Genomic DNA, 23,862 nt, shown 5'->3' with positions numbered 1-23,862 from the left:
AGAGGTTTAGGCCAGACAATAATACTTTTTTCACACATATAAAAAAACAAAGAATTGACAATTAAATTCAGTGTGAACATTATTTTATTTAACTGTCAAAAACTATGGCAATTTAAAAAAAGAATTACATTGAAAAAGTGGATATTATGTAATAAAAACATATACAAAGTTTTACCGCAATACAATAATGCTGTATATTACTTAATCTGTTTTCAAATCTGGGAGAATTTTCCTTTTCAGTTTAGTGTAAATGAAGATATAAATTAAGAAAAACTGAAATGAGAGCGAAGTATTAAGGAAAATTGTTATGACATAATGAATGTTCATTTATGCATAGCTAATTGTTTAAGAATGGATCTTGTTATAAAAATCCAAATTAACATAGGTATTTAAATCCTGTACATGAAATGTAAAATGTCCAATGATTGATTTGAATTTCTCCAGTCATAAATTAAACATGGAAGTTGCTGTTGTATATCAATGCCCAAATCAAAGCTAATCTCATTGCATGGAAATTGAATGTCTTCAGTTTAGCACAGTGATTATAATATGAATCACAGTCCTATTATATCCAAATCTGTGACTTCCATTCCAGATGGTACAGGGAGATACATCAGGGATATGGAACATGGAAATTATAATCGATCACCACACAGACACTCAACAGGAGATATTCATATCTGGTTCAAACGGTTAAAGGACAACAGATTCATAAATAAATACATACATACATGATACATTAAAACATACATAGGTAGGTAGATAGATTGATATTATATTACATTATGAAGTATATGATCATTTATTTTAAATCAGATGAGTAATTATGTATTTTCTGAAAATGTTTTCCAGCATTATATCATCTTGCAGTGAAGTCTTATTAGTTGAATTGCTATGCCATGCTATAATACAATGAGCTACAATAAACAGTTAAATGGTTGTATATTTTTTAATCTGAAATGTAAATATTAGATTTGTTTATTTCTTTGTTTTTTTAAGAGTTAAAATACACAATAGTATTCCAAAAGCAATTCAATAGATTATGTTGCTGATTCATGATTACTTTGTGATTATTTTCTATGATCTTTCCATAAAGGGATTCTTGGATCAATAACTTCACTATCAGAGCCAAATGAGCTGAATGAATGAACTTGCCTTCTTGCATATGCTCTTATATCATGAAAGTGAAAAATGTTTATGATAACAATAATTATATTTCTTGAATGCTTGTCTTTCAATAAATAAAACCAATAAATAATTCAGGTCAGGGTTTGATGTGCCAAGAGGAATATACCCAGGGTAATGAAGAATTAGGGTATTACAGTATTTTGAGTTGTTCCAAATATGTTTTGTTTTTTAAGCTTTTTCATTCCTTGTAAGTAACAATCAAACGAATTAAGACTATGCAACAGTTTAATGTACTGTAACACATTTATAGGACACACAACACATAGCAGATAACACTGATTGTGTTCATTTATTTGAAAATCGCTTATAATAATCTGTTAATAATACTGAACATTAAATATGTCCTCATGATTTCCTACAGATAAAACTGACTGACGATATATCATGGAATAGCACAAATCAATTGTATCTGGTATTGAGTGCACCTGTTAATGACATGAAAAACACGTTCAATTGAGAGAGAGAGAGAGAGAGAGGAGAACAGCTTCAAGGCTAGAGTATAAATATGGGATTCTATTAAATACTGTGAACGCATGTCCAGTTGTTATCCTAAAATAATTGATGGTTTAAGATTAAACCTTTAAAGCCGAAGTTCAAAAGACACAATAAGACGACTCTAATAGATGCAAACACCATCAGATTGTGTCTTTATTTGGCATCCATGTTCTGTGCCCACACTTCCAAGCATTACCTGCCTCTCCCTTGTGCTCAGTGACAGATAATGAGTGTAACATGCAACCCAGCTGGTAGGGAGGTGCATCCTGGGAAATAAACCAACATGGGGATCAGATCCAAGTAGCACCATGCAGTTACCCACATCATGACTGACCGAGGGACAGGAACAATAATGACCATCATACAATAATCTGATATTAAGAGTCACTGTGTGGATCCCCCCCCCCCGACCCCGTGCTACCGTTCAGCGAGTCGGCGGCTCCCGATCTATACTCCGAGACAATGTGATGGTTTCTGGCCGGCCCTGTGCTCGTATGTGTGCGTGCTTTAGGAAGCTCTACTGGGAAAGTGCATCACTCCCAATCTTTGCCGGATGATGGACAGGAACTACCCGACTTCCAGCTTCGCAGACCCGCTGGCTCAATCACAACAGTCCGCGGTGTGGGCCTACGAGCGCAACACCGCCAGCATCAAGCCTAGGTAAGAGGAGGCGGGGAGGGCGGGTCACCTTCCCAAGAAAATCCCGGTGATGCAGGGCCTAGCGCGACAAGATGTCGAGCTTGTAAAGTTTACTTGGCGTCATTTGGGACACCGAGTTGGGGATTGTTATTCCTCTTTGTGTCCTAGTCCGAGGTGCGAGTGGGGCATCCGAAGGAAATGGAGGACTTTGGGAAATCGGGACGTTGTGACACACTTATTACAATGTTGCAACTTAATTGACTATCTGCATATGGGTACGTAAACATTGATCAAAAGGTCGATGGTGAATGTTATGGAAATGCAAAATTTGATCCGATCGAGAATAGTACAAGTAACTTAAATAAATGTATATAGTGAGTAAATCTATTTTTTAAACAAGTTGTCACAGACGGGTTTTTTGGGGGGTGGGGGGTTGTGGGGGGGATACTGTGCAACTTAGTACTAGATTTGTTGATCATTTTCTCCCTACGCGTCCCCTACGATGTATTGCAGTTTCGTAATCTACCAATGTTTATGGTAAAATGTGTATACATCCATATGATGTATTTAGGGATTTATTTCTTCAATGCTCACTTTCATGTTTTCATTTTCAATTCTGTTTTCTCGTAAGATTACTTAGTAGGGAACCGGAGGGAATAACTCGATATTGTTGCAGGAATGTGAATTAATAATACATGTATATAATATTGCTAAATTAGGTGTAACACGTAGCGAAATTGACGTGGAGGCGTGGCCTTGTTTGTCAACAGAACTCCGACATCAAAGGATGCATTGTTCCAAAATTAAGTGCAGAATAATCATGGACATTGATTGTGTCCGTTATATAGCAGTGACACCGTTTGTTACGATTTGTTAACATCACATACTAGTCATCTCGTATTTTATTATACTAGAAATTGTTCATTTACTTGGCAAGCGTTTTATTATTTTGATTATTGTTGTTGTTGCTTTCAACGGAGCAGTGTTATCCTGCAACATGGCCCATTATGGAAGTCGTGTTGACGTGCAAAATTAGAAAAAGGAGTTGCCCTGAAGAAAACTTAGTGAAGGGGAGGGAAGAGTACACTTTTGTATTTATGTATGTATTTATTTACGTCATGTTACTTTTTAACACACGTCTAGAATGCTACACACAATGAGAAGGTAAATAATAACTGATTAGTATTTTTCTTATTATGATCTAAAATAATTAATATTACCAGTAATAACAATAGAGAAATGCATTTACTGAATTGTTACTCTAAATTGTACTATAAATCTGTGGCGTCCACAGTTTTTCTTTTTCCCTTTTGGACTCAACCAGTAAATATAATCTTCAGCAATAGTTTTGAACAGGATTGTTTATTTTTTATTAACTGAAATATCTTTGTTTGTGTGGATCCCCCACACTCCCATCTTCTTTTTCATTTTTAATTTCAAGTACATTTTGCACTTCACTGATCTGTTTAGGCAGTTCCGTGCTTGACATTAATATACAAATTTGAGAATGTATATCAACATTCAGTGTCCAGCCAAACATTCCAGGAAAAAGGGGAACAAACCACTTTGCATGCCTTTGCAGTCAGAGTATAGGTATGTTGCCACCACAATACTATTATGTAGCAATAGTGCCAGGAATGCCTAATACAGGAATTGTTGGAATCTGAAATAGGATTGCCATGTGTAGTAGCTCAGCTAGTGAAAACTGTACCTTGAACATTATATAAGTCACATTCAGGGTGATACGTTGTTTTTTGAGCCATGACTAACATGCTGCCAATAGCCTCATTTACACAAGAAAACAGTGTGTACCTGAGGCCTTGCATCAATGTAACACTGGCTTTCTCTGTAAATGGATAATAACAGACGAGAGCTATGTTTAGTGATTTTAGTTTTTCAGTGGTGTTCTGTACTGTCGAGTACTAATTTTTTTATTATTATTTTATAATAAAAAGATAGGAGAGTTTTAGTCCTGATGTATTTTGCTGGCAATAAATTTGGTCCTGATGCCTGAACAGTGAAGTATGTTTTTGCCTTTGTTTGCAACTACACAGAAAGTACTGTGTAGGTTTACCAGATAAACGAAGCAATAGCTGTACAAACCGCTTTCTATTTTCTAGTCCTGGATTTAAGTTCATAAGAACCCTTTTAAAACATCAATTCACCTCAGTCTAGATCCTTGGAGCCACCCCTTTGCTTTGTGCTGCTTGCTCCCATATTCTACTCTAAGTTCAGCACATGGGTGGGTGTTGTTCGCTGTGTATTGATATTTGATCAAGTCTTCAGTGTACTTTACAGGACCTTTATAATGCAGCTCTTAATGGAGAAAGAAAAGCTTTATTTTTTGTAAGAGAACAACAGCAAGGACACTTGCAGTGTGTGTATTATAGGGCACACACAAGTGTGTTTTTTGGCCTTGCACTGTATTGTCTGCAGGCTGGAGCAGTTTCAGGGATTTCCCAAATTTCAGGAACTGCAACCAGCTCAGATTGCTAATTTCATGAGTTAGTGAGCAAAGTGACTTCATTAAGTGAGACCTGAGCCATTGAAATAAAGTGGTGGTAACTTTCATTTGTTGTTCTCATTCGTGCAACAGTGTAATTGTTCAACATTACTGTAGAGGTTGAAATTTACATTAGCTCTATTTCATGCAACAGAGGTGATGGACAGGTACATATTCTACATCGCTAGTCACATCTGCAGAGTTTTTATTGTATGGTTTAACTGGTATGAGGCTTAGTTACATCAGCAAACAATTCATATCCTGCCATTGGGGGAATGTTGGCTAATGCGCAAATCTGTTTACTTTTTTAAACGTTAGGATGCAATGTAGCACAATTGCTAATAATCATGTTACACAATAAGTACACATTTAAAAAAGAACTTATTCAGACTCTAATCTGATTAATTCTGCCTTTTCATCTCTCCTATACTATTCTTTTGTTGTTGTTGTCAACCTTCCTATTAAGTCACTGCCACTTCGTCAAATGACATGACACTGTGTAGAATGGGTGTTTTTCTTGTTCTTTCTAATCTCTAATTTTTAACTGGTGGATTGCTCTAACAGGAGTCATAAAGGAAACTTTAATACCACAACATCAATGATCTACAGCCTTGGAAGTAGGAAAGGATCTATAATTGTACTATTTTAAAAGCGCTATATTGAGATAGCTCTTATTCAACAAAACGGCTACATTTACGGAGCTATTTGAGACAACTTCTTCTGCATTGAAATAAGGGAGTTTACAGACTGGCGTCAGTAGGTTTGACAGAGTAGATTCATTATGTATTTCTGGCAAGCCATCACTTGGCAAGTAGCTTTTCATCTCATTTACATTAATGAAAAAGCTCTTATTACACCCATTTTGTTGAAACGTGAAACATTGAACTTTCATCTGTGTACTACCTGGAACATTTGTTGCATTTTGATTCTTGGGATGGGGACCTTGGCCAAATATTTAGATGAAAAAGCAGGCTTTCAGAACAAGGACAAAGATAAATAACATAAAGTTAAGATCTGGCTTTTTCTTGAATATCTGAACATTGATGCAGGAGAGTGACCATGTGTCAGACACTTTAACTTAGTGGTTCAAATCTTTCCATTATAATATTAATACTGTCATGTTTGAGCCTTGAAAGCAAAATGTCCCAACTAATTAGGATGCATTTCTGGTCCCTCTGATTTTGTTATGATGTATTATATACACTTTGTAACAAATAATGATGATGATAGAACTATCTAAAACCCATTTTGCTGGTGTACAGCATATTAAGTAGCTGTATTGATCTTTGCCGTGGATTAAATGGCACTGAGACTCCTTACCTGTAGAGACTGCAGAGCGCCATCTGTAACTCCTCAGTGACTTGACGTGGTGAGAAACACTTGGCTACTTTGTTATGGACAGACACCTGTTACCGAGGCCATTATCTATGTAAATCACACCGTGACACTGGCTGTCAATGGGTACAACAAGTTTTGATGTATGTGTTCTTTATAATATTATTTTTTTCCATCATAAGATTTTAAAATCATGTGTATTAATGGTTTCTTCATTTTATTTTTTCTGAGCTGCTGATATAGGCCTAGTGTTAATATTATTCAATGTTAAGAATTGGTTCTGCAAAGGATTTGTGTAGTGCATTGTTTTCTAAGGGACATGTTCGTACGAGAGCTCCCTGTTTTCCTAGTGTCTTAGTACTGGATGAAACAAACAATATGCTGTCCTGGATAAACATTCATGAAATATCGAATTCTGCCAACCTGAAAATGCATGTGTAACCTTTTGAGATCTTCCTTCTTCATTGTGTAAGAAATGTATAAATATTAACTGTAGTTATTAAAAAAAAAAATATATATATATATATATATATATTTGCATTGGAAAAGGGGTTCTTCAAACGTGTTATGTTTTTTAACCGTTTAGATTTTAATATTGTTCTATTTACATTTTTTTCTTATTTAAATTCATTATTTGGGAGTGTAATGTGAGTGTCATACTTAATACTTTTTAAATCTCATGCTTTCTGAGGCTAGAAAAGATCTGGATGTTTTGTGTTTGTAGGTTGACATTGTCGGTTATGTTAAAGCTTCAAAAAAAGGTTAGAAAACCCTAATCCGGTTTATAAAACAAATCCCTCTCTGCTGTATATTTATAAACAAATGGAGGAAGGCAACATAAAAACATAGCTCTGTCTACACTGAATATGAACAATTCTGTATTTCTTTGAGATGTGCCATTGCATGGAGCTAACAGGTCCCTGGATTAACATAACCTGAGAAGTGAATTAATGGTGAACACAGGCATTTATTCAGGGCTCTAATGCCTGATCTGGATGTTTTCCTACTGCCAGGGATCACATTTTTGGATATTGACATGCTGATTTGTGTACACCTGTATACGGGGATAAATAAGGTATTTATATCATTGTAAGACCTTAAGGTGGGCAAAGATCGTTCCTGCCCCTCACCCCTGGACTTCAACATGGGAACTAACAACATGAACTGACGAAAGGATATCTTGTTTTTTAACTTTGTAAATGTATTATCATCATCATCATGGTTATTATACTAAACAGAAAGGTTTCACACTTTGTGTATATGAAATGGGGAAATGCGTTGAAAATAAAGCCCAAGAAAATAATGACCTAGGTGATATGTCCATTTAAATTCAAATAGGCCTACTCTGTAATACTATTCCTGTACTATTCTAGCTCATTCATTTCAATTAAAAAAAAATAACTATAAGATCCATAAAATAACTGATGTTTTTTTCCAGGGTGTTAATAGTCCTGCTAGGCTTAAGGTTGCTATTAATTATTCATCTTGATTGCACAGGAAGATATTAGTATTTCAATCTGGTTGTGAAAATGTCATGTTATAGCAATTCTGGCCTAATGTGCTTATCCGTGCCAGTTAACTGGGACTTCTGTACCTCATTTGTAATTGTCACAGCGTCGTTTTGACTGACAAATGCAACATACCCGACTAATACAAATGTCTAGTTTCAAATCAGTATGTCATTTCTGTGGTATAGGCCAGTACTTGCATCCGAATTAGATTTACCTGCAAGTGATTGTGCAATATCTTTGATCTAATAGGAGCTGGAAACATGTGTTTCGCAACCAAAATTCTGTACTTACTTGCAAACAAAAAAAATAATTTGACAGTCAGCCTACACGATGTTTTGAATTTAATTCCATCATTTGAAAGTTTCTAATTTGTAATTTTAAAGGAAGAAAGATCAGAGTCCTAAAAGTGTTTGTTTATTAATGATGTGAAAGTTGCTGTCGAAACGCTCGCGCACTTCCAGATCCTACAAATTACATTCTGTTTCTCTTGTGAATAATTTGGAGAGTTATATGGACCCCACCTATATGTCATTTTTTTGTATTAGTGGAACTGAATGGAATTCCACACTGTTCTAAGCATCAAATAACTCGAAGATGTTCCACTGAATGATGGGGGGAGGGAAATGCATTTAGAACAGAAAAAAACTCAAATTGTTAATCTTTATAATCCATTGTATAATATCATAGTTTTATCTGTGCTACAAAATAAGGCAACACTTTAATCTGTAACTTTAATATATTCCCTAGCATGATCTGTCTTTTACTTAACATCACTATTGATTCATATTTTTTGCCCATCTTGCAAATCGAAGTTTAAGGGTTACCAACGCTGATGTTACATTCGAGCTTCAATATTAACATGCTGTAGTATAGAGTTAATAGAGCATGAGCTTGCTCGATAACTGGAATGTCACAGCCATGCTTATCAACATATAATATGCTGACTTTTATAAAACTGTCATTGTGTGAATTTAGAGTTGAGCGTGCACCTATTGTGTTTTATTAAATGGGTAATCATCACCCCTGAAATACAGCATTTATGTGTTCTCGGATGTGGATGTGCATTGTGGTGCTTTGCCTGACTATGGCTTGTTTTTTTGTATGCAGTTTGAGCTATGGAGCCACACATCCTGACACAGAGCTTCTCCACAGACAGACGTATGCTGCTTCCCATCAGCTGCCCACATATGCCGCCACACATCACCCTACAGGTGAGGAGGTGCCAGAGGCCTAACTCGATTTGATTTGGTCACCACTCAAATTCTTGTCTTGTTTACCCCCGCTTTATTATACCTCCTGAAAGTATCCAGTTTTCTTTCCAGCTTTTCCTGTGTGTGTAGTTACTGTATTAATGTAACGCGTACTTCCTGGTACAGCATGTGGGAGATTAAGTCGCGTCTTATTCAGCTAAATAACACATGCAGCTAGACATACGCAAGTGCTTTGCTTTAAAGACTTTGCACGTATTATGTATAGCTGGAAAAGCATAGAAACGTGTCAAAATCTAAAATTAAATTCATGGCAAACCATGCATAGTATAAGTGGAACTGATTATAAAATCATCTAAGGCTTGCTGCAGATATATAATTAATATATATCCAATTAAATCATACAGAATTTCATTTCTAAAATAAGCTTTGCATACTTATACATTTTTTTTTTTTTTTTTTTGGTATTCTCAGGGCTGTCTGGAATATTTGATACTGGTTTGCACACTGCTGGCAGTAACACTACTGAAACATCAGTCATGAACTTCCTCACTGCTATTGAGTCGCGTAACCCCCAGGCTGGCCCTGCGACAGCCTCCCTTCTCCCCCAGTTCAGGACTCCATCGTGGCAGACAGGTAAACGTTTCATTGTGTTTAAAATCAATGCTTTCTGTGGGACTAAGCAAGCGTTTTCCTTGCTGCATTCTCTTCAAGTCAAATAAGAACATAAGAAAGTGTCCAAGCGAGAGGAGGCCATTCGCCCCATCGTGCTCGTTTGGTGTCCATTAATAACTGAGTGATCAAGGATCCTATCCAGTCTGTTTTTGAATGATCCCACATTGTCTCTTCAGCCACATCGCTGGGGAGTTTGTTCAGATTGTGACGCCTCTCTGTGTGAAGAAGTGTCTCCTGTTTTCTGTCTTGAATGCCTTGAAGCCCAATTTCCATTTGTGTCCCCGGGTGCGGAGATCTGAAAACATCACAATGCTTAATGTCCATCTTTTTTTTTTTTTTTTTTGCACATTTAGTATAGAGTCATACATGTGTTATTAGGCTTTTTATTTTGAAGAACATTCATGTTAGTTTTGTTTGGTCTTTGTCTCCACTTAGGCATGCACTCTTCAGCTGCTACGGAGTTGTTTGTGACTGGAGCGTTACCAGCTTCGGGAACTTTCCCCCCAGCGTCGGCGCTCTCTGCCTATCAGCACCCCAATACTTTCACCACCAGGAACTTTGCCACTACCCCCTCTTTGACGCTGCAGGACACGACTTTCAGCCCTTCCTCCAATGGCCTGCTGTCTCCTCACGACCCTCTACTGCAGATCAAGTCCTCGCAGAGCACCGTTCCCACCGCTTTGGCATTCGATCGCATCGGAAGCACTGTCTTGAGTACCAGCATACCGCCTCAGTCTTCAACATATCGTTCAGCCCAGGAATCGGCCCCTCATCTTTTGCAACCTCAGTTCAGCTTGCTGCCCTCGTCACTAGGCAGTGCACAGCAGGCCTCCCAGCCTTACAGCACATCAGTCTTTACAGGTTCGACTGCCTCCATAGAAAGAGCACTTCAGCGGGAATGTAGTGTTATCAAGCACCATCAGCGGCCTTCCAGCACACAGTCAGTTCAGGCACAGTTGTCCAGTGCTCAGCATTCCTTACAGGGTTATCTAACCAGTGGGAGTGATGTCACTTTCCAGGATCCCTCAAGGCAATCAGCGATGCCCTGCAGCCCAATTGGAGACACTACTCAGGTGAGCAATGGAGGATCGCAGCAGAAGACATCTCAAGCCACACTGGAGCAATCTCAGGCGTATCCATCCTCTATCCCATCCCCAGGGTTCTCGTCTGCATCTAGCACAAAAGCGAAAGACTGTTCAACAAAGCACACTCAACGGTCCTCGAAGGCAACTAAATCCCAAAGCGTATCTCCTGATGAGCAGACGCAGAGCTACCCCTCTCCTGGGCAGAAGCAGAGTACAGTGATAGCCAGCCAGTCACAGGCATACGCTTCAGCACAGCTGCCTAACTTAATGTCAGAAAGCCAATCGCAAAGCTACGTGACTTCACAAACCATGCCCGGCAGTGTCAGCCATTCACAGGTTTATTCTTCCAGTCAGTCAGAGAAGTTGCCTTCTTTGTATAAAACTCTAACTTCTTTCTCTGGCCAGTCAGAAAACTTGACCTCTGTAAGTCAAACGCTTAGTTACTCTTCCAGTCAGCAGCAGCAGCAGGTGTTGTCTTCAGTTGGACACAATGAACAATATGCGGTTCAAACACAGGGTTTATGTTCAGTAAATCCTTCTCAAAGCTATTCTTCCAGCCACTCTCAGGGTTTGCCTACTGTGAGCTATTCTGCACAGTCCCAGGGTCTTTCATCGGTTAGTCCCTCACAGAGTTATGCTTCAGGACAATCGCTTACTCTGACCTCACAATCGCTTTCATTTTCTTCCACTCGTGCCCAGAATTTGCCAGCTTCAAGCCCTACCCAGAACTATATGTTATTGCATTCTTCACCCAGCAGTCAGGTGAAAAATGGATCCTCGCCACAGTCTCAGAAGTATCTTCCTCCAGTCCAGTCACCTACTTTTTCTCCATCCTCCCATTCCCAGGCCTTGCAGAACAACAGACCCTCAACTGAATTAAAGCCATCCTATGGTAAAAGAAAATCAGACTCAAACCTATTTGTTCCTTCTAAGCAGGAGGAAGATGAGTTCCCTATTCAGGATCTGCAAGCATTACAGCAGGCTTCCCTTGAGGCGTCGGCCCAAACTCTTGCAGAAAGTGACATCGGAGAACATAGTGTCGTGTATGTGGTCTCCAAGACAGATGACCGGTATAATTCACAAAGCGTGATCAGGAGCAATTCACGGCCCGAAGATCAGATTGTTAGCCTTGCCCTTCAGGGATCTAAAAAGGAAGACCGAATGAGTTCTCTGAGCCACCATGGACAACATGTTACTAGTGCCAACAGCAGAGTGAACCAAGACCTGAAGAAAAACTCTAATATGACACAGCCATCACATGTTACCATGAGTTCAGAAGAGTTGAAGCAGCACTCTCTCTTGCATAAGGTACAGGAGTCTCGGTCACAGGATCATCAAACACAGGTTATCAGTGCTCAGCAGCAACAGCAGGGTCAAAATCATGCTTCGAGACAAACCCAGCACATACGTCTACCTAGTGCTCAGGTACTGCTGGAGCCCTCACGAGATTTGCAGATGATTTTAATCCAACAGTCTTTACTTCACTCAGGCCTTGATCCTTCCAAGATCTCCACGATGCAACAGCTCCCGACACAGTACCTTCAAATGGACGATCAGATCATAAATGCCAATGGTGGTCAGAATCACCAACAGCAGATTCTTCCTCCAAATTCGGAAGTCATGAAGATGGATGTGGTGGGATCTTCCAAATCGCTACAGCAGCATTTGTCGCCTAAAGATAATTTCAGCCAACCAAATCAGCATGAATCTAAGCATCACTTTGCTCTCAGTTCAATCTGTTTTCCTGATTCAATGTTGCTGGCAGATGAGAGGAACATTTTGTCTAATGTGGATGATATTTTAGCTGCCACAGCTGCAGCTTGTGGGGTTACTCCTCAAGATTCCTCAGAAGGTGACATGCCTGCGCTTGGAAGCCCTTCTGATTCAAAGGGACATTTTCAGGTGGTTGAGACCAGACACATTTCCCCCAATTACACCTCCCAGCACTCGATTGTTGCTAACCCACAGAATATGAGCATGACTCTAAATGGTGGTCAGCTAAACATGGGGATCCATTTAGTGTCGGCGGTGCAGCCCAAGACAGTCCTCGATCACCAAGGGCTTTCGGATTCAAACATGCAGTCAGCATTGACATCTCCGTCACTTAACTCTAGGCATGAAGTTGGAGATAAGAATGTGAGTTCCCTACAAAAGCCACGAAGCACTAGCCAAGAGTCGGAGGAGGACAACGAAGAGATACCAGATGACAGGACTCTGAACCATACTAATGATGCTGACTTCATCCCCAGTGGCAGGAGTATAAGCGATGAAAGTGTGGTTTCAGAAAACGAATTTAATTTAACTGGTGAAGATTATGACCCCACTGGACTCCTGAATAAGACAAAGCTGCAAATGGAGCCAAAGGGTAAAGTACCAGTGCAGCCCAGAGGAAGAATGAACAGCAAGACGGACGAGGTGATCCTGGAGTTTTCTCCTGATGGTTTTCCAAAGAAAAAAGGCAAGGCTAAAGGGCCTGGGAAGCTGATGGCAGAGGATGAAAACGGCAACCAGAAACCAATGAAACGTGGCCAGGGCAAGCGCCAGAACTCCAGAGGGAGTGACACGAATTCACCATCCACCTCAGACAACTGTTATGACGGCTATCAGCATCAGGAGAGGATACGACAAAAAATCCGGGAGGTGGAGGAGAAACAGCCCGAGGTAAAAACGGGATTCATTGGATCGTTTTTGGACTTCCTCAAGTCGGGACCTAAACAGCAGTTTTCCTCTCCTCCGATAAGAATGCCCAATCGTACCAGAAAGCCACCCGTCGCCTCCATACGGCCCCCTTATCCTCTGCCGCTGCCAGTGAAGCCTCAGCCTCCCCCCACATCGCTGATCTCTCCAGAGGCCGATGTCATCAGTCCATCCAAGAGACTTGAAGATGAACTCAAAAAGAACCTGGAGACCTTGCCATCTTTTTCTTCTGATGAAGATGACTCTGTAGGAAAGAATCAGGACCTCCAGAAGAGCATTTCATCGGCGCTCTCTGCACTGGACGAGCCCTCCGAGAAGAAGACCAAGCCAGGTAACTAACATTATGATTCATCGTTGCCAGGAATGAGAAACTGGAGTGCAGGTAAACTGTGACTATAAATTCAGCACGCTTCCATTTATTTGAACAAAGTGTTGGAAATTCATGATCCTGCCACCGCAAGTCTCCCGTTGTTCAGACTTGACAATGTACCAAACATTAAAATGCATTTATTTTGCTTCTCAATAAAAAATACATTTATGCACAAAACATGTATATATAAATTGTACAAGTGTTTTTGTTTTGTTTTTTCCCATAGAGGTTGCAGAGAAGACTCTCCTAGGTGCTGTAATAAAGCAAGAACAATCTCCAAGCACGCCTTCCTCAGTATTAAAGACGCAGGAACCTCCAGCCACTGCAGCTGAATACCCAGCACTCGAGGAGCTTAAGGACATTCCTTCTGACCAGCTAGCTGTGAAACTGACATCTGTGGCGATAGAGGGCTTGACAGATGAAGATCAGTCAGACAGTGGCGGGGAGGGCATGTACAGAGAGCGGGATGAATTTGTTGTGAAGATCGAGGACATAGACTGCCTAAAGGTAACAGGCGCTCAGTCAGTGAATGCTGTGACAGCACCTGCTGTTCGAATCGCTCGAAAGAGGGAGGAGCAGGTTTCTGCACAGTATCGCCTTATTGCAACAGCTTTTACAACAACAAACATACGAGCTTCCTTTTCACAGCGAACAGTTTTGTTTACAGTAAAATGTTGCAGTTCCTTCTCGCACTATTTTTAAGATCTCTTCTCGTTATTATTATTTTTTTTTTACCTCTTCCAGAAGCAGGAGTAGGATGAGTAATATTTAAAACTCCATTTTGTTGGGGGGGTGGAAGGAAATGTCAGCCAATAAGTGTTTCACATCTGGGTCCAGATGCTAATATTTTAACAGGGCAGTTTAATGCGAAAGATCACAAATTGATGTTATCTTCACAGATGTGCTCATATAATCCTCTTAGCCTAAGAGGGGGTTAGTGACAGATTATTGTCGACCGTAAAGGAAAATAATGCACATTCCTGCATTTATGGAGAGAAGGAGTAGGAGAAATAATGTATTGAGAAGCAGTGCATTCTGTCACACTTAGCACCGCTGCGCTGCTGTACGTAAAGGAACATTATAAAGCACTGGCTTAATTTGAATATGGGTTTATAAAACCAATTATTTCTGTAAAACGTAATGTTATGCTCTTAGCAGGTGTCTTAAAAGGAGAAGTAGATTTACACTGTGGTTTTATCAACGTATGTCATTGTAGCCAGTCATGCTGATTGAGATGTGAGAGATTAGAGCACTCTCAATAATTATTCTGCATCTCCTGGAGGTTATTCCTGTTCACTCCTAGAAATGCGTTAATGAAGTGGAAAATACAATGTCATGTATGGTTTGCTAATTGTTTGTTCAACAGCCCACATTTGTTGAAGTGCGTCTTCAACACAGAGCAGTAACATTTGGCTTTTCTCATGAGCAGATAACACTAAAAGCAGGAAGGGAACCTCCTGCCATCTGGAAAGTACAGAAGGCGTTGCTGCAGAAATTTGTACCTGAACTGAGAGATGGGAACCGAGTATTTTCAGCAACTAACAGTGTAAGCACACACAGCCACTACAATAGAAGTGCCTCAAATTTAAAGAAACTTTTATGTACATTTTAAGATGCAATATAAATTGTGCAAGGTCATTTTGAATGGAAAGGGAAAGACTACCTCTCGTGTCTTTGTTGTACTGTGCCTTTGTGTTATACTTAATCCTGTGTTTTTTTTTCTTGCAGTACCTTGGTTACTTTGGGGATGCAAAGACCAAGTATAGGAGAGTGTATGTGAAGTTTATAGACACTGTGAACAAGAGGGAATATGTCAGGGTCTGCAACAGGAAACCAAGATGCAAGCCAATGCATTCAATGAGGTATGAAGCAGGCGTCCGTTTTAGTATTGTAATACATGCATTTGTTAATCATGTTGGGTTTATCTAGGAGATTTGATGAGCAAGAATTATGTTAATCTGGATCCTGGGCAGGTTTCAGCTCCCAGTAGCTAGGGATCATACTTGGGCATCCTTTAGTGGCTGGGGGGGTTATTAGGATGGATAACAATTCCTTGCAGTTCTGGTTTGTATAGCACATGTGACAAAATCTTAATCTTGCATTGTAAATCTGTACTACACAAATCTACACAATTAGATACTGTATCACTTTATTTGATCAGAAGTCTTTACTACTGCTGCCCTGTTTTTTTGTTGTTGTACTCAGTCTTACCTAAATGCATTATTACTTTAAAGTGTAGTGGTGTTAATGTAACAGGTTTACATGTTTTTCTGTCTGTCTCTCAGGGGATCTCAATCCAAGTCTATGCTCAGTAACAAATCGGTTTCTGCTCCCGCACCTGACCCCATGGCCCCTAAACCTGCGATCAGCAAAGCTTCCACCTCCAAACCCAAAGCAAAGCAGCCCAAGGTCAAGGCAGAACCTCCACCTAAAAAGCGGAAAAAATGGAAAGAGGAGTTTTCCTCATCTCCCTCGGAGTCATCCCCAGAGGCCGTGAGCGAAGACGACGGTAAGTCTCGCATCCCCCTGCCCGAGTCCTGTCCGAGTGGGCCATTTCACAGGGGAAGTGAGTCTTGGGGCATTCCAAGGGGATTTTTTTGGGCTTCTGTTTTTTTGGTTTAACATAAATCCCTACAGTGTGAGTCGTGCTCTCGTGCTGTTCTCTCTTTTGTAAAGTGGGAGTGGATTAATTTGGTGATGAGTCACATGAACTGTGTTGTTTTGAGTGTGTATTGTATACGTAAAGATGCACTAAGTGGTCGTAATTGCAATTTCCATATTTCTGAATAGCCTTGACTGTTGTCTCCAGCTCCTTTGACATTACCGCTGAATGTCTGTTCTCATTGGCGTTTCAGAATTTATTCCTCCCGTTCCCTTTGCCACTCGCTTCCTGAACACCAGGACGATGAAGGAGACGTTCAAGAGCTACGTGGAGCTCCTGATCAGCGTGGCCTTGGATGCAGATATGATGGAGGCACTGGAAAAGGAGAACGGTGAGTTCAGATTTATTGGAAGACTTAAAAATAAAAAAATAAAATAAAAAAAGTGTCATCAAGCATGTATTGCAGGAATTGTTTTTAATGATGTTCTGAATAGATTCAAGCACTTATTCATAATGTGTTCATCAGTTTAAAAATGTTCTTCCTCAAATTGCTGTATGTTTTCTCTAGGCTAGAGCATCGTACATTGTAGTGCAGGAGTCTTTGTATTGTCATGCTCTAGTATAGGCGATGCATTAGGGCTGCAACAACTAATCAATTAATTCGATTACGTCAATTAAAAATCGTTGCCAACGAATTTCATCATTGATTATCTGGTTCTACTGGGGCGCAGCTACTTAAAAAAAAAAAAAAAAAAAAAAAAAACTTTAAAGACGGCGCCGGCTGCAGCTCCACCCGTGGAAAGCCATGAAAGTCTTCTAAAGTATGGAGCACTGATGACAATGATGCATGAGCACCTGAAGAGAAAACACTGGAGCCGTGAAGACTGGGAGGAAGAGCTCGGCTGGTACAGGCAGGGGCGCTGGATCTGACACGTCGGTTATACTCTGACATCCAAAAAGGTGTTCATCAACGACATGGCAAATAATAATAATAATAATAATAATAATAATAATAATATCATTATTACACTTTGGATCCGTTAAAACCACACTGAGTACACCGCCTTTCCGTTTCTTGAACTGGTATGTGTCAAACAACTTACGCCTGTTTCTTTACCTCCTCAACTACATTATTATTAATGTTCATATTATACATTTTATTTATAACGCATTCTTATTATACCTGTATGCTACACTCAAGCAAGAGTCAAACCAGTAAAAAGACAAAGTAAGCAAGAAAACAAGCAGGATAGCCAATAAAGGGGAGCAAGCAAGAAAAAAAGGCTAACAGGATTTTAAAACTTGCAAGTAACAGAGATCCTTAAAAACTTATTTAAAGGGGCAATTTTTAAGACATTTCTTTGAAATGTAGGGGCGCTTCTCGCAGCCTCTGGAGGTGTGGTGCACTGCCACGGCGCAGCGCTGCAGAAGACTCCGACTATATGATCAAATTAGTGCCGTAAATATTGAATTCAAAATATAAATCGTAAATGAAAAAACAAATGGAAAATGTTTGAGTTTTGTTTTGAGTTTACAATAGGGCTGCTGAAGAAATAAGGAGCTTTTACATCATTTTTACAAAATATGTAAAAAAACCAAAAAACATATATATTGCATATAAACTACACCTCACCATAAAGACACAAAAGCAGTGCATGTTTCAACGTTAAACTATTTATTTAAAAGTGTAAGTAATGTAAGTCACGTTGCTGTTGATCTGTGCTTAACCACTTTGTAGAATTCTAGCTACACCAGACAGTCGGTATCTTTCCTGCCCGGATCCTCCACAAAAGCTTGCCATGTATTGTCTGTCTGTATTTGCTCTGTTGTAGTTATTCGTGGTTAGACACGCAGATCATAAGCTTTTCCAATCCACGTCTTCCTCGTTTCATTGTTCGATGTCATTTTTGAGACATAAAATCAGATTGAATCGCACTCGTTTCACAGTCAGTGTGCGAGGTGGAAAGGGAATATGAACACACTCGTGTTTTTCTCTTTTCAAGCACGTTATGATTGTATGCATCATCCAGTGTGCATGTAAATTTAAATATTGTGATACTATGCATACTCGCATTGTCTCTTGTATTGGACTGCCGTGGAAGCTATTTGATGTAGAAAAGCCTCTAAACACTGAATTTAATGTTTACTTTATTTTTCATTATTAATCAAAAGAGTTTACCACCTTTCAAACTGAAGAGTAAAACAGCTTTGTGTTTTTAGATCGATGTAAAAACACCTGTTAATATATACACTATATGCAATAAAGCCCTTTTTTTTGCACATATGTTTTCTATTGGTTTTGTAACTGCAGTCTCAAGTTGTTTTAAAGAGAGCATTACGCAAGATGAGGGAAAACTCAAAACTTAAAAAAAAAAAAAAATGCATTTAATGCTGGAATTATTTTTATCCGATTAATCGAAGTAGTAATCGACAGATTAATTGATTAACAAAATAGTAGTTTGTTACAGCCGTACAATGCGTTCATAAAGCCCTAACTCCTTTACATTCAAATAGATGCCGTATAGTTTTGATTTATTAAAATAAATACAAATTTTAAAAAAGGGGGTTGATGGGTTTGTCACATTAGTTGATCAGTTTTAATTTTGAAGTAAATCCATGCCAGCATTTAAGCGTTGTCTGTTTTCCTACCTTTCAGACGAACTGCTGCTTCCACACATGAAGAAGGTTGATGGGATGATCACCGATAACAGGAGGAGGCTCCTTCCGAAGCTCCGTGTTGGGCAGCTGTTCAAGGTAGAGCCTTTATGCCGATTTGAAAAAGCAAAGATTTTACAGCTGCTGAAATGATCTTATTTCTAGTTCGTGAGGTTTTGCCCTCATATTTGCCTTTAGCGTTTACATGTAAGTGTGGTTGGCTTCATTTCCAGTTGAGGCTTGTTCCATTTGTTTATAGATTCTGGATATTTAGCCTGTACATATAATTCCCCACACAGAATGCAGTTAACATGTGACCATCTCCACTTTCCTTCCCAGAACGCATTGGACAGCTTTCCAGAACTGGCAGTTGTCGCAGACTTAAAGAAGGATGGGGAGACGCCTTCCTTTAAAGTCCGATTAAGTGGGAAATCCTACAATAAGAAGACGCTGAGACCTGCCAAAGCCTCTAGCAAACTGCCACTAGTAAGTCTTTCAACCAGAAGCTTTTACATCGTGACTCTTGTTTTGAATGAACCCTTACTGTGGGTCTTTCTATTTGTAAGTGGTTTTAATCTGGATAACAAGGGAAATAGTTTGTAATGTGAAGTTAGGGCACTAGGTGGTGTCCAAGACATGTAATGGGCTGGGGTTTCATTTTTCATTCATCACTTCCTCACAGACCATTGAGTGCCCACACACTGCTGATAATAATGCAGTGCATTACATTGTGTAATGAATTCCTCCATCCCTAATGCACTTAACACCTGATAAAGGTTATCTTTATTTTGAAAGGCATTACCTTTCAATTTCCTCCCCGAGCCGCCAGGCTTTTTCTTAACTCAAGGGCGGAGGTGGGAGAAGGACCAAGAATGTTTTCAAGGTCTCATGGCCAGTTCCTAAGAAACCTTTTAATGTTACTAACCCCTCCGCTCTCCAACAAGACATGATTTAAGGGTGTTATTTTTTCACACTCTGAAGACCAGATTCGTCTGCTCTGTTCACATGTGCAACCCTGTCAGATCTAACCTCCCTCCCATTTTCTAATAATAACAAAGCTGATGTTTAGTGCTATGATTTTTTTCTGGACTGTGTAATTCTAGTTAAAACGCATTGTTTCTTTAAGTCGGGGAGTAAAACTCAAGAGACAGAAATATCTTGATCATATTCTATCAAGTGCACAGTTGGCCCTTTTACTGTTTTTATCATTTATTATGAGGACAAACACTGTCCTATGTTACATACAATAATCTCAGTTCGCTCATCATTAAGTGATCATACTGTCTTGGCCAAGTGGCCAGGAGACCTTTCAACCGTGCCTGAGAGATTGTTTTCCTCCTGCAGGAATATACTGTGGACAAGGACAAAACCCAGTGGTTCTCATTGTACCATGCACTCCAACATTACAAATACCACACATACCTGATGTGCAAAGATGAGGTGAGTTGCATGTTTCCTTTGTTGTAACAGTATGGTGCTTTACCGAGCAAGAGGCTAACAATGCATCATTCTCTTCTAACCCTTTCACACACACACAATTACAGTCCATAGCAAAGATCTCTTTAATTAAAGCCATTACAAAGATAACATCATGCCAATTCTCAATTGTTTGAATTCTCAAATCGTGTCTGTGCACGTGTGGGTGTGAGTAAGGGTGTTAATGGTAATGACATCAATCTTTTGAAATTGAGAACATGTAAGACCATAAGAGTCCTTGCTCTCCAACGAGTAACGAGCCATCCCTGGCATTGATGATGATCTTGTGATTTCCGTCCCCAGATTGCAGCGCTTCAGAAGCAGAGTGAGGATCTGGGACAGGAAGAGACTGTTCAGCTCTGTATGAAAAATGCCAAATGGGTGGAGAGTCTGTTTGACAAATTTGGTGAACTTCTGACACAAGTACAGCAAACCTGTTTGTAGCAATGAAACAAAGTGTGATCGACTAAACACATTTTTAAATCTACCGTTTTTAAAGCACTAATTGATATACAGTAAAGACATCATAAAATGTTGGCATCCTGCAGTGCCAGGCGAGCTCTTACAACAAGTGGGCATTCTTTGCTTCAACAATGGATGTGCTGCACATGGTGCTGAAACAATAGAGTTGGACTTTACTCTGTTTAATATTCTGAATCATGTTTTTAATGCTGGCCAACATTTTTTTTTTTTTTTTTTTCTACTTTCTAATTTTTTTTTGTCCTTTAAAGAGCCTTCCGTGACGGATCAAAGTGTCAAAGCATGCGCTAGATAGGAACAGGATTACTAGCATAGGAATCAAAACACTTTAAATCACAGGAAATGAAATGCTTTAATATTTTTTTTTGCCTGTCATCAGTCATTAAGAAATAATAAAAAAACAAATGGTGGGGGTAATTATATATAAATACATTTATATATATTTATCTATATATATAAATAAATATATATAAAAAACAATCCATTTCTGTAATGGAATGCCAAATTTATATAGACTATTGTAAATTTTGTAAAGAGAGCCAGTGTCATTAAATTCTTTAAATAAATAAATTTACATAATATAGAAATCTACTTTTTTTGCTTTAAAGACTCCTTTTATTATAACAATGGTTATAAGTCTGAACTTGGAGTTGGTGCAATCCTAATACTGCTTTTTGTGACATATTTTATTGTAATGAAATGCAATGACCTTAACTATTTTCTCTGTTTGAATAAAAAAAAATGAAATTGCCTTTATACTTTTTTTTCTTTACAAATGTACATTTTATCTCACTAATAGTTGTATTTTTCACAGAAGAAAATATTGTGGTTGAATTTGTTTCATGTATCTTTGTAATACACTTTTCATTGTTTATGGAAAAAAAACTATACATTTATATGTTGATTACATATTGTATACTATATATATCTTGAGGTAATCTCCTTTCTTTGTTAATACAAGTTTGCTTCAATGTTAACCAGAATATGCATACAGTATTTGACTAGTTTTGCTTTTCAAGTGTAGCTGTGTTACACACTGCAATTATTTTCTGATACATGAAAATAAATTTCCTACTAAACGAGGACACTGAGGTTGTGTTGTTTGTTCAAATGGACCGGTCAGTTGCATTGGAAGGCACTGTACATTAGACTAGAGCATTAAAAACTTTAACTTTTCTGCACAGTTAAGAACAGCATCATTTAATCACACCTCCAGCACCCGCAGTCGACTTCAGTAACATGGGCAAATATCTGAACCCATACCCATGTCCACAGTCCACATTGTTTCTAATGCAGCTGTCCTGTGTTCTCAAGTTGGTCAGGTCTATTTTGTAGCAAGTTAAATCTGACAAAGTTTTACAAAGCAGTTATTTGGAATGAAAATATACTTCTAAATCCAGTAATAATTCTACAAATCTTCTCTAGGAAAATCATTGCCGTTTAATTGCATTTTCTGTATATAAGGATTTTTCATTACTATAGGCACATCTGCACACACATCACTTGAATTTCTTTCTTTATGCATGTCTTCTGGTAGTTTCTCTGGGGAGCAGATATATTGACACTATATTCACATTTGTTTCTTGCAGCATCATTTAATTTTCACTTAGTTAATTTTGTATATTTCAGGACTATTCCCATATATATAATTTGTAATTTGACTGTTGCCGAATATAAAGACTTTATTAAGTCTTTAATATATGTTTATGTAGGCTATGTATATTGTATAATAAATATTATAGTGTATTGAGTGTGTATATGCGTGTAAAGTTTACATCGTAACCAAATTGCAATGTTGCGCACACCCCCAATAGCCATCGCATTGACACTGGAGAGGAATGACTGGTGGGAGGTTCCTGCCTTCAGCCATTTTTGTAGTTTCTTTCATGATATGTTTGTGATCCAAGCTTTTGAAATCAAAGTAAGCTCTTATTGATGTTTGTATATCATGAGAATACTCCAAATCAAATATCACAAAATAATAAAATTATTTCTCAGTAGACACCCTTTGCCAGAGTGACAATTGCTACAAGGCGGCACATTATTTTCTACATAGGATGAACCATTTATACTGTTTTTTTAATGGTGCAATCTAGTTTCAGTACCTCACTCAAGGGTCAACAGCAGGGGGATTGAACCCAGGACCCTGTGCTGAGGAGTCCAGAGCCCTGACTAATGCTCCATGCTGCTGCCCTGTATATGGAATCTATAAGCTAAACCAATCTCTTGAATCACTGCAACTGTTATCATCTTGTATAACTCTGATACAATGATTACTCAGACTGTTAGTTAACAGAAAAAGTGAAATATTACCAGTTTGTTAGTTGGAACAATTGCATAATATGTGGTGGACATTCAGATGCAAATTGTTCAATTTATACTAATATACCTCTGTATCTGACCAGAAAGTAAGAATGTTTTTAATATTAACATCTTTACAACAAAATCACAGTTGATCCATGACTTCTGTGAAATAATGTAAAGATGATCACTGTCATGTTACTTTTGTTTGCTCAAAGATCTCATCTGTGTTATTTTTCAGGACTTTCAAGAACCCCATCGAAGTGATACAAATATAAAGTACCTGAGAGACTTCAAGAAGAAAGAGAGAAAGTAGTTTTAATTAGGTTACTGCTGAAGTGCATGTGCTACAGTCCTTGAGGCTGCTGCCTTAAGCGTACAACCTAGTCATAGTCATATTATGGTGATTTAAAAAAGGCACCATTAGATTCACTAGCAGATTATTATTATTAATTATTGTTCATCATTAGATTTTCATTAGTAGTAGTATTAGTTATAGACAGGTGACAATTTAAAGGAAAAACCTGAATAAATGAGTGGATGAACATAACAAATGCAGATGCCTCCAAACAGGTGTACTGCATGATACAATTAAGCAATTAACATCCTATCAGGCTCTGTGGCATGTAGAAATATGCTGAA

General features: G+C 38.7%; 1 protein-coding gene across 1 annotated transcript; it reads left to right on the top strand.

Moving 5' to 3' along the window:
• Positions 1 to 1,956: 1,956 nt before the first annotated feature.
• On the top strand, positions 1,957 to 22,002 carry qser1 (glutamine and serine rich 1). The gene is made up of 13 exons (XM_066700493.1): positions 1,957 to 2,343; positions 8,779 to 8,882; positions 9,354 to 9,515; positions 9,990 to 13,667; positions 13,933 to 14,213; positions 15,136 to 15,252; positions 15,435 to 15,568; positions 15,992 to 16,215; positions 16,562 to 16,699; positions 18,965 to 19,062; positions 19,303 to 19,449; positions 20,308 to 20,403; positions 20,743 to 22,002. The coding sequence occupies exons 1-13, from the start codon at positions 2,237 to 2,239 to the stop codon at positions 20,881 to 20,883; spliced, it is 5,427 nt and encodes a 1,808-aa protein (XP_066556590.1). The 5' UTR covers positions 1,957 to 2,236; the 3' UTR covers positions 20,884 to 22,002.
• The last annotated feature ends 1,860 nt before the right edge of the window (positions 22,003 to 23,862 follow it).

This window comes from Amia ocellicauda, chromosome 4 (genome assembly GCF_036373705.1).
Source record: "Amia ocellicauda isolate fAmiCal2 chromosome 4, fAmiCal2.hap1, whole genome shotgun sequence".
Lineage (NCBI taxonomy): Eukaryota > Metazoa > Chordata > Actinopteri > Amiiformes > Amiidae > Amia > Amia ocellicauda.
This window is presented reverse-complemented; position numbering and strand designations above follow the sequence as displayed.

What these genes read in the sequence shown, in the direction of transcription:
- qser1 (XM_066700493.1), top strand. Translation starts at nt 2,237, where the DNA reads ATGATGGACAGGAACTACCCGACTTCCAGCTTCGCAGACCCGCTGGCT. An exon ending in AGGACATAGACTGCCTAAAG is followed by an intron (nt 14,214 to 15,135) that starts GTAACAGGCGCT and finishes TCTCATGAGCAG; the next exon opens with ATAACACTAAAAGCAGGAAG. An exon ending in GGCACTGGAAAAGGAGAACG is followed by an intron (nt 16,700 to 18,964) that starts GTGAGTTCAGAT and finishes CCTACCTTTCAG; the next exon opens with ACGAACTGCTGCTTCCACAC.